Genomic DNA, 10,732 nt, shown 5'->3' with positions numbered 1-10,732 from the left:
ATTTTATACCTCGCCATGTAAAGCTTCTGTGTGTGTCCACATGCCCGCTGCAGCAACAGATGGCCACCAGGAGGCCACACACTCCACGCGTCCCTGTGCCACGTGATTGGAAGTGATGGAGCTTGGTTGGGCAGAGGGAGGCCTCCACACCTGGGGCATAGTCTGCTCACCTGGCCCAAGTGTCAGCTGGACCGGGCGCGGGTGGGACTCCTCGGAAGGCTCACTGATGGGGTCTCCTGCTGGCTGTTCCCCCAGCCCTCGTGGAGCTGAAAGAAAGGCCTTGGACCTCTGCTGACTCATCCCGCATCCTCCCTGACTCATTTTCACGAGCCGGGCCAAGCTGGAAGTGGAAGTGGCCCCCCAAACTAGGGCCACCTGGACACCCCCCCAGACCATGGCTACCTTCCCAGGCAGGTAACTGACCCATTCCTTGACTGGACTGCCAGTTCCAGACCCTCGCCCACCAGCCTGGCCAGCGGTCATGGAGATGGCCCAGCAACGTGACCGGATACCCACCCCACCTCCCAGGTAGGAGGCCTGTCGTGGCTGCTGGCCCCATGTGGGGCTACGTTTCGGACAGTGCTCTTGCCCCAGGACAGCGAACTGCTCTCGGCCAAGGCCAAGGCCGAAGACACAGCCCTGGGGGGAGCAGATACACCCCAATCCAGACCCACAGACAAGCACGCCCATGGCAGGCAGCCGCACCTGAACTTCAGTGGACAGGCACGTCTGTGCCACCACCAGCTGGCTCTCTGCTCAGTCTCTCACGAAGGGGAGCCTCACAGAGCCCCGAGGTGCCAGGCCAGAAGCACTGAGTCCTAGCAGCTAGCATCAACCCCGGCCCCACAGGGTCACCGGTCCCCCCGCCTCTGCAGCGTGTCTGCCCCGCCCTCTGAAGGGGCCCATCCATGAAGGGGCCCATCCATGAGGCCCCCTCACTGCACCTGCTCTGACCTCAGAGGGTAGGTGGCTGGTCCATGTTGCTCAGACCGAGGACTCCCCAGTGGACGTGAATCTGACGCCGCGGCCACCTGGGGTGGCCCCATAGCCACCCACGCCCGAGCCCCCATCAAGTGGCCACTTCCACCCCGGTTCTAGAGCCAGAGAGACGGCCTGGTGCCGTCTCAGAGGAAAGCGCGCAGGAAGCTGGCCCCTGGCAGGCAGCACCAGCGGGAAGCAGCCCTGCCCTCCTCCTGCCCTGTCTCCGCCTGGCTGCTCCTTCCTGCAATAAACCTCGCTTCAGTATGTCTTCACCACGTGGAGCTGGTAGAGTATTACTGTGTTCCTTTGGGCAACAGCACAACCTCTCAATTATGAAATTTTAAGTAAAAGTTCATAAGGAGAAGGGAAACTACCGACACGGAACCCAGATTTTAAAGACGAGGCAAAATAAATAAATAAATAAATAAAGACGAGGCAGGGGCGGGCTCTAGGGACTCCCGCCCGCAGTCCTGCCCCCAGGGGTGTGAGGCGAGCATTGCTGAAACGCTTCTCCCAGCCCAGCCCCCCCACCAGCCCAGCCCAGCCCCCACCCCCCCACCAGCCCAGCCCAGCCTCCTGCTCCCATGTCCTGCATCGAGATGGCTCTGGCACCATGAGTCACTAAATTCAGCGGGTGCATCTCAGAGCTGGCTCTCCTGCACTGACTGCCCCTCCTTGATCCTGGCAGACCTAAAAGGGACCCCCGGGTTCTCCGCACCCACCCCCAACCTCCTTCAAAGGCCCCTCAGCCCTGGTCCAACCCGTCCGCAAGGGAGTTGGCTCTGGGGACTGGACCTCAGCCCTCTCTGCCCAGCCACTTTCAGGGTTCGCGGTTTGTCAGCGTGCAGCTCCAACCCCCCCCACCTTCTGGAACCAAGCCTGTGTGTCCTGCTGCCTCCAGGACCTTGGCCCCGGGTCTCCCATGGCCACCAGCCGAGCAGGGAGCAAAGGGGACTGTCCTCCGCTCCTCCGATGGCTCCACCACAGTAGAAACCCAGGGCCATCCTTGACACCATCCCTCTTGTCCCCATGTTCCGTCAGTGGTCAGGCTCTTTTCAGTAACAGCCTTATTGAGATACAATCCACGTAGCATCCAGCTCACTCACTCAAGTGTGTGGTCCAATGGCTGTTAGTATATTCACAGGGTAGGGTCTCCATCCCCTCTAACTCCAGAACATTTCATCATCCTGAAAAGAAACCCCAGATCTATCAGTCGACACTGTCTCTGCCAGTTTCCCTGTGTCTTCAGGTCGATGGGGTTCCTTCCTCCGGTGCTGAGAGAATTTGGGAAATCCAAGTGTCTTAGTCTGCTCAAGCTGCCGTGATTATGCCACAGACTGGACTGCGAGGGGAGGATCTTAAACACCAGACATTTATTTCTCACGGTGCTGGAGGCTGAAAGTATGAGATCAGGGAGGGGACAAGTGGACTCAAACTCATGTCCATTGAGTCAGCGATGCCATCCAACCATCCCATCCTCTGCCGCCCCCTTCTTCTCTTGCCCTCAATCTTTCCCAGCATCAGGGTCTTTTCTAACAAGTTGGCTCTTCACATCAGGTGGCCAAAGTATTGGAGCTTCAGCATTAGTCCTTCCAGGGAATATGCAGGGTTGATTTGCAATCCCGTCACACATCTGTTCCAGGTGTTCTCTCCTGGGTGCCCATATCAGGTATGACTACCTGGTTCAAGGACCAGAAGTGAGAGGTACCCAAGGAAGTCTCTGAAGGCCAGGACAGCTGCCAGCCTCAGGCCTCAGCCGCACCACAGCTCTGCAGAGCTCAGTCTTTCATGACTGCCCTGCCACCTCAGGGCTCTGGAGGCCCTAGAATGACTCCTCAGCCGCTTCCATCAAAAAAAGACTCTGGCTGCCGGAGAGGCTGCTCCTGGAAACTGTGGGACACTGGGCCTCAACTGAGAGAGTGATTAGTCCAAGTAGGAGATGGTGGGGGCCCAGATGAGGGTGGTGGCAGCAAGGATTAAAAGGGACAGGAAGTAGATGAGAAGTTAGGAGTTGAAGTGTGTCCCCCAAAATTCACATGTAGAAACCCTAAGCCCTAGAACCTCCACAAATGAAAGTGTTAGTCACACAGTCATGTCCAACTCTTTGCGACCCCAGGGACTGTAGCCGGCCAGGCCCCTCTGTCCATGGAACTCTCCAGGCAAGAATGCTGGAGTGGGTAGCCATTCTCTTCTCCAGGGGATCTTCCCAACCCAGGGATCAAACCTGGGTTTCCTGCATTGCATGTAGATTCTTTACCATCTGAGCCACTAGGGAAGCCCTGGAACCTTAGAATGGGACTTTATTTGAAATAGATCACGCCAGATGTGATTAGTCTAGACAGGGTCAAACTAGGGTGGCCCCTAGTCCAGTATGGGTGCAGTCCTTATTAAAAGGGGAAATTTGGACACAGGTGCTCACACAGAGAGACGCATGTGAAGATGAAGGCAGAGATCGGGGTGATGGGTGGCTTCTACAAGCCAAGGAATGCCAAGACAGCCGACAAGGCACCAGAAGCTCAACGGGAAGCACAGAACATTCTCCCCCGCCAGCTCTCAGTAGGAAGCAGCCCTGGAGACAAGAACTGGATGAGGGTGAGAGGATGTATTAGTTAAGTTGCGCCAGCTGCTATTGCAAGCAAGGCCAGGATCTCAGTGGCTGAACACATAGATGTTTATGTCTCCACTCACGCAGAGCCCCATGCTGATACTTCTGGTTGGCAGACTCCTTGTATAAGGTCACTCGGAAACCCAGCTCCATCCCCCCTGCCCTGGGCCCATCTACATCCGTGCAGCCCAAACTTTAAGATCCGGGGAGCTTGTTGATGCAGATTCTGATGAAGGAGTTTAGGGGTGCAGCCTGAGAATCTGCATTTCTGAATTCTGCATTTGTCCCCAGGGATGACAATGCTATTGATCCTGGCTATTACTTTGAGTATTGAGAGTAAGCGGCATCAGCCCCCCCGCCGACCCGCCGCCGCCCCCGCCCATGCCTCATGGCCAGAATTCCTCCCTGTGGCCACACCAAATGCAAGGGAAGCACAGAAGTGAAGTTCAGCTGTCAGTGCAGGAGCTGGAGGAGGCAGGGTCGGTTGACGGCAGGGGGCAGGCAGGGGCCAGACAGCAGGGACCCAGCTCTCCTGAGACAGCGTTGCTGCAGCAAGACCAGGGAGAAGTACTGACTGGAACCAGGGACCCTTGGCCAGCAGCCTTTCTGAACTCCCCAGAAGGGGGTGGGGGGCAAGGGCCCAGGCCTTCCAAGTTCAAGGTTCTGTGAGCCAACTGGGGCTGGAGCTGGCAGTGGGGGTTCTGCCCCTTGTCTTGGTGCCTGAATTCTGGAACTCAGCACCCCCTTCCTCTCATCCCACACCCCTTTTGCAGGAGATCAGCCTGGCCTGGTCCCCGCTCCTGTCAGGGAAGGGCTCAGTTCTTTCTCCAGGTCCCCGCTGACCCTCTTTCTGCGTGCAGAGTCCCGGTGGTCTTTGTCCTCCACCTCGCCCTTCTCTCATGTGACCCCTGAGAGTGAGGCTCTCCCTGCAACCCTGTCGCCCCTGCCATGGCCCAGGCCAGAGCCTAGGACGACACCATGGAGCCATGGCGGCCCCCAAGCTCACAAGCGAAAGAGAGAAGGGGGCCCTGGTCGATGGGTGTTACTGCTCCCTTAGCTGGGTTCACCTGTGCAGAGACCCCCGTCCAGTGCTCAGCAGAGCCAGGAAACTGGGAGGCGAGAGGGCTCCCCCAGGAGGCAACCAGGGCGCTAGCCTCGTCTCAGCCAGCCAGCTTCTTAGAATGCTCGCCGCCCCAGCGTGACACATGCACTCCCCCACCAGCACGTGTGCGCAGTGCCTGCCAAGTCGCTTCAGTCGTGACTCCGACCCCATGAGCTGTAGCCTCCAGGCTCCTCTGTCCATGGGATTCTCCAGGCAAGAATACTGGAGTGGGTTGCCCTGCCCTCCTCCAGGGGATCTTCCCGACACAGGGATCAGACCCAGCGATCAGACCCGCCTCTCTTCTGTCCCCCGCCTTGGCGGGCGGGTTCTTTACCACTAGCACCACCTGGGAAGCCCCCTAGCCTGAGGCACTGACCTCCAATCAGAGGTCTTCAGGGGTCCCACCACCACCACCAGCACTCTGGGTTTCCTAGAATCTTCTCTGCTGCCCCCAATCTTCCAGGAGAGACAGGGGGAGTGTGGATACTGACAGGGTGGAGATAGGTCCTTCCAAGCTGGGCAGCGAGGTGGGGGTCTGGTGAGGGGTGGGGAGGCTGCACTGGGGGGCAAAACATCTGGGCGACTGGGGCTCTGGGCCCCCCATCTCCTTCCCCTCCCCTCCCCCCTCCCCCCCCACCGCCGCGCTCTCCCACGCACCTGCGCTGGCCTCCCCCCAAGCCCTGGGGGCAGGCGGCGGGCGCTCCTGGGAGATCAGAGGACTCGGAGGAGTTGGGCCCAGGGGGAGGGGGCGGGGAATTTCCCCCCACGCCTGCCTGGGCCTGCTCCCCTCCCCCCTCCCCCGCCAGGTCGGGCAGAGGGGGGGCACCGCTGGGGGAATTCCATCTCGCTGCGAGCCCGGGCCGGGGGTCCTGGGGAGAGGAGGAGGAGGAGGCGAGGAGGGGACAGGCTGGGACCAGGGGCGCAGCTGCCTTCCTCCCCAGACACCAGCTGCCCCTGCCTGTCCCGGGCTGAGCCGTCCACCCTTCCAGCTTGTCGGGCGGGTGAGGGGGCCGGGGGTGACGCTTCCCCAGGCCCGTCGGGAAGGGAGAGAGAGGCGTGAAGATCCAAAGACGGTGTGCGTGTGAGCGTCTCACCATGAACGGTGACTGAGTGGGAAAGCGCGCGCACTTCATTCAAGGCTGGCTGTGAACAGGGGACGCTGGCGAGTCCCGGTACATGTGGCCCCGGGAGACGGTCCTGCATCTCCCCCTTTAGGGTCCTTCTGTCCACCAGCCCGGCCGGTCCTCCTGCACACGCTCCCACCCGAACCTTCACCGATCCGGGGAGGGGGAAGAGCGTGGGCGCGCCAGGCCACGGACGGTCCCGGAGATGGGGGGCGAGCGTGGGAGGCGTCTGGACCTGCTGCCTCGGCTCCAGTCTCGGGCGGGGCTTCCCGGCTTCAGGAGGTGGGGTGCGGAGGGAGGGACCCAGAGGGGAGGAACGCGCGGAGGGACGCGAGGGGGGCAGGAGCCGGCGTGTTAGAGACCTGGGCGAGGGAGACTTAAAGAGCGAGGCGCAGCGGGAGGGGGCGGGTGTGGAAGCCGAGGCAGGACCCCAAACCCCGAGAGGCAGAGATCGGAAACATCCCTGACCTGAGATCGCCCCCCCCCCGGGGTAAATTCCCGGTTGGGTCGGGGCAGAGACGTCTTCAGGGCCAGAAACCTCAGGAAGCAGATACCCCTGGGCGATACGCCCCCGCCCCTCCATCCTCTCGCCCCGGACCCAGAGCGGGCCCCAGAGACGGACGAGGACGGACTGTCAGAGGACAACGCCCCTCTCCTCAGACGCCTGGGAGACCCTGGGGGCGCCGAGGGCCTTGCGCGGGCCAGGGCGACTTCTCTTCGGTTGGGGGCGATGGGGACACGGGCCCCCAAGGCCCTGCTCCTCCTCCTCTTGCTCCGGCTGTTGCCGCCACGCGGAGCCTCGGCGGGGAGCCTGCAGAGCCCAGGTGAGTCCCGGCGCGGAGAGTGGACCGAGGGCCGCACTCCCAACTCGGCCTGCGTGCCTAGAACCCGACTGCCCAGCCCGCGAGGGGCCAGAGCAGGTGGAGGCGGCAGTCGAACAGCCCTCGGAGGGTGGGGAGAAGGTCCGGGCGAGGGTCAGCTTCAGGGTCCCCCGTCCGCGTGCAGGCCTGTCCGAGTGCTTCCAGGTGAACGGCGCCGACTACCGCGGCCACCAGAACCGCACAGGCCCCCGCGGGGCCGGCCGCCCGTGCCTCTACTGGGACCAGACGCAGCAGCACAGTTACAGCAGCGCCAGCGACCCCCAGGGCCGCTGGGGGCTGGGCGCGCACAACTTCTGCCGGTGAGGGGCGGGGGCTGCGCGGGGCGGGGCTGGTGCAGGGTTGAGGGCGTTGTCCTGGGGCCCGGCCGCGGCGCGGGCGGAGCGGAGGTCTCCGCTGGGCGGGCCCAGAAGCCACCTGGAGGGCCTGCTTGTTCATTCGTTGTCATGTCCGACTCTTTGCGACCCTGTGGGCTGCAGCACACCAGGTTTCCCTGTCCTTCATTGTCTCCCGGAATTTGCTCAAACTCATGTCCACTGAGTCGATGATGCCATCCAACCATGTCATCTTCTGTCTCCCCTCTCCTGCTCTCAATCTTTCCCAGCATCAGGATCTTTCCCAATGAATCGGCTTAAGGACCTAAGGACGGGGCCTGAGTGATGAGTGGAAACCTTTTCTGACGTGGGTCAGGCCTTAGGAGTCCAACTTTTTGCAGAGCCTCAGATCAGACCTGGGCACCAAGGCGCCCATGAGGATGGGGCCTAGTCAGAGGGAAAGCTCTAGAGTGAGGGCCGAGCCCTTAGCGTTCAGCTCCTTTGACTGACTGAGGGATTGGGGGTTCAGAGCCATAGCTGTGGTCTGAAGCGGCAGGGACCGAATTAAGTGGGAGGGCACTTCCCTGCTGAGCATCAAAGCTTAGGGCTCATCACGTCTGCTTTAAAGCAGGGTTCCAAGACAAGGGACAGTGGCTGAGGCCTAGGGCTGAGTGGGGGGTGAACACAAATGGCCTGGAAGTCCTCATACATGAAGTCATGTCTGAGCAACAGCTGAAGACCTAAAATCAGCCCCCCAGGGCCCCTTTAACGACTTCCCACCATGCACTGGGAAGTTGACATCCATTCTGGTGGGCAAACCAGGATTTGCTCTAACACACACAGAGGCCATTCTGCAAATAAGCTGTGGGTCAGGGCCTGGAATTCATGGTTCTTGGGACGACAGTATCCCAACGATTTCTCCCGGGCCTGCAGTAACCCAGACGGTGACGTGCAACCATGGTGCTACGTGGCCGAGACAGAGGAGGGCATTTACTGGCGATACTGCGATATCCCCACGTGTCACAGTGAGCTGGCTGGGCTTGACAACGGGGGCGGCCGGGATGGAGTTCGCTTTTGCAGGCCCCACACTGAGCCTGACCCTGCTACCCCCTCAGTGCCTGGGTACCTGGGCTGCTTTGTGGACTCTGGGGCACCTCCGGCCCTCAGCGGCCCCAGTGGCACCTCGACAAAGCTCACCGTCCAGGTGTGCCTTCGCTTCTGCCGCATGAAGGGCTACCAGGTACTGCCCACCTCCCCAGACTAGTGACCCCTGACCTTGACCTCAGCACTCAAATCAACATCGGACTCTGAGGCCAAACCTTGATGCATGCTGATTTCCGAACCTTCAGCCCTGATTCCCACTTCCGACCCCTATCCCTGGCTCCCACCACCCCACCCCCTCCCCCAGCCCCTGTCTGGGGGAGTCACCCAGTCTGTGCTCCCAGTTGGCAGGTGTGGAGGCCGGCTACGCCTGTTTCTGTGGCTCTGAAAGCGACCTGGCCCGAGGACGCCCGGCTCCGGCCACTGACTGTGACCAGATCTGCTTCGGCCACCCGGGCCAGCTGTGTGGTGGCGATGGGCGCCTGGGTATCTATGAAGGTGAGGAGTGGGCAGGGATGAGGGGCCTGGGTGAGGGGAAGAGTGACAGGGGGAGTTATCTGGGAAGGGAAGGCATGGGTTGAGGGCAGGGCCTGATTAAGAGATTAGGTTGAGGACTGGACCAAAGAAGGGACTGGGCTGAATCTGGGGGTCAGGGCTCTGGGGCTCTAGAGGAAGGAATTGTTTGAGGACAAGACTAGAGGAGGGGACTAAGGGCTTGATTAGAAGGGGTTGGACTAGAGGAAGGAATTGTTTGAGGTCAAGACTAGTTGTTAGTCACTCAGTCGTGTCCGACTCTTTGTGATCCCATGGACTGTACCCTGCCAGGTTCCTCTGTCCATGGGATTCTCCAGATAAGAATACTGGAGTGGGTTGCCATTTCCTTCTTCAGGAGACCTTCCCGAACTAGGGATCGAACCCTGGTCTCCTGCATTGTAGGCAGATTCTTTACCATCTGGGCCACCAGGGAAGACTAGAGGAGGGGACTAATGGTTTGATTAGAACGGGTTGGACGGGGCCGGAGGAGGGAACTAACTTGGCTGAACTTGGGATCGAAGAGGGTACTGCGGTCCCGGCCCAGCGGGGGAAGGGGCGCGGCTTCTACATAGAAGAGAATACAAGAAGCCCGCGGGCCGCCGGATTCTGACCGCCGGCCCCGCCCACAGTGTCCGTGGGCTCCTGCCAGGGGAACTGGACCGCACCCCAGGGTGTCATCTACTCCCCGGACTTCCCGGACGAGTATGGGCCAGATCGTAACTGTAGCTGGGTGCTGGCCCCTCCGGGCGCCGCGCTGGAGCTCGCCTTCCGTCTCTTCGAGCTGGCCGACCCGCGTGACCGGCTGGAGCTGCGCGACGCCACCTCGGGCAGCCTGCTCCACGCCTTCGACGGCGCTCGGCCGCCGCCGCCGGGCCCCCTGCGCCTGCGCGCCGCCGCGCTGCGGCTCACTTTCCGCAGCGATGCGCGCGGCCACGCCCAGGGCTTCGCGCTCACCTTCCAGGGTGAGGCCCCTCCCCACCCCGCCTCGGGCCTTCCGCTCCGCCGGCCGGTCTCACACCCCTCTCCGCAGGGCTGCAGGACGCCGACGCCGACCCGGCGCCCCTCGAGGTCTCGACTCAGACCCCAGCAGCGCCCCTCGACGGGGCCAACGTGAGCTGCAGCCCCGGGCCTGGCGCTCCAGAGGCCTCGATGGGGGGTGAGACGGGCGTGGGAGGCGGGAGCGAGTTTGGGGGCGTCAGGCCCTTCCAAGCCCCGTGCTCACCGCCCTCGTGTGCCCGCAGCCCAGGTCTTCTCGACGGTGACGGCCGTCTCGGTGCTGCTACTGCTGGTGCTGTCGCTGCTGCGCCTGCTGCGCGGACGGTGCGCGCTCTGGGGCGGGGCCTGAGGGCGGAGCCGGCGGGGAGCCTGTCACCCCGCCCCTGTGCCCCCGGGGCGCGGAGGGCCCTCTGGGACGCTAGGGTACACGATGGGAAAGGGGCTGGATGGAACTCCTGGGTTCTTGAGGGACGAGGCCTTGGGTCCACAGAGGGAGTCGCGCGTGGGATCACAGGCGAAGCGAGGTGCTGAAGATGAGGTTGATTGGAGGGTTCGGCTGACGTCTGCTCCCTCTCTAGGGGCTGCCTGCTGGCTCCGGGTAAAGGGTCCCCAACGTTGGGGCCTTCCCGGGACCCCACAAGAAGCTGGGCCGTTTGGTACCGCCGGCCTCGAGGGGTGGCCCTGCCCTGTCCTCCCGGGGACCCCCAGGTTGAGGGTTTAACCGCGAGTTACCGGCCCTTGAGCGCCTCCAGCCAGAGTTCCCTGCGTTCACTCATCTCTGCTCTCTGACTCGGGGACCCCCAGGGTCCACTGGATCTTCCTGCGGCTGGATGGACTCCGCAGACCCTATGCCACCCTCTGTGTGCCTTGGCCTTCTACCCCTTTGACGGCAGCTCTAGTCGTCTCGAGGAGGCCAGACGTTGGACAGGAAGCATCTGGTACTATTGAGAACTTGACCTGACCCTCGGGGTCCGGATGGTCAAGGCCAAAGGACAAGAGGAATCCTGCTTCCCTTTCTCTTAGACCTCGGTTGGTGGGTCTTTGAGCCCTGTTTGGGGTAGTTCTGGACTATGCCCAAAGTGAAATGTAAGAGGTCA

General features: G+C 61.8%; 1 protein-coding gene across 4 annotated transcripts; it reads left to right on the top strand.

The window, feature by feature from the left end:
* Window positions 1–6,542: 6,542 nt before the first annotated feature.
* Window positions 6,543–10,424, top strand: KREMEN2 (kringle containing transmembrane protein 2). Of its 4 annotated transcripts, none has more exons than XM_068968971.1 (9): window positions 6,543–6,636; window positions 6,818–6,992; window positions 7,938–8,029; window positions 8,120–8,244; window positions 8,567–8,603; window positions 9,269–9,601; window positions 9,670–9,795; window positions 9,881–9,959; window positions 10,214–10,424. In XM_068968971.1, exons 1-9 carry the CDS (start codon window positions 6,543–6,545, stop codon window positions 10,422–10,424), a joined length of 1,272 nt encoding a protein of 423 aa, XP_068825072.1. The 4 variants fall into 4 exon arrangements, with proteins under 4 accessions (XP_068825072.1, XP_068825071.1, XP_068825074.1 ...); XM_068968970.1 differs by having other exon boundaries at window positions 8,450–8,603; XM_068968973.1 differs by lacking the exon at window positions 9,881–9,959 and having other exon boundaries at window positions 10,214–10,356.
* The last annotated feature ends 308 nt before the right edge of the window (window positions 10,425–10,732 follow it).

Source organism: Capricornis sumatraensis, chromosome 3 (genome assembly GCF_032405125.1).
Source record: "Capricornis sumatraensis isolate serow.1 chromosome 3, serow.2, whole genome shotgun sequence".
Classification (NCBI taxonomy): domain Eukaryota; kingdom Metazoa; phylum Chordata; class Mammalia; order Artiodactyla; family Bovidae; genus Capricornis; species Capricornis sumatraensis.
Note: the sequence above shows the minus strand (reverse complement) of the source record. Positions and strands in the feature narration are given on the sequence as shown.

Excerpts from the sequence above, each read along its gene's own strand:
- KREMEN2 (XM_068968970.1), top strand. The coding sequence starts at position 6,543 with ATGGGGACACGGGCCCCCAAGGCCCTGCTCCTCCTCCTCTTGCTCCGG. Across the intron at positions 6,637-6,817 it reads GGGGAGCCTGCAGAGCCCAG|GCCTGTCCGAGTGCTTCCAG; the intron begins GTGAGTCCCGGC and ends GTCCGCGTGCAG. Across the intron at positions 9,602-9,669 it reads CTTCGCGCTCACCTTCCAGG|GGCTGCAGGACGCCGACGCC; the intron begins GTGAGGCCCCTC and ends CCCTCTCCGCAG.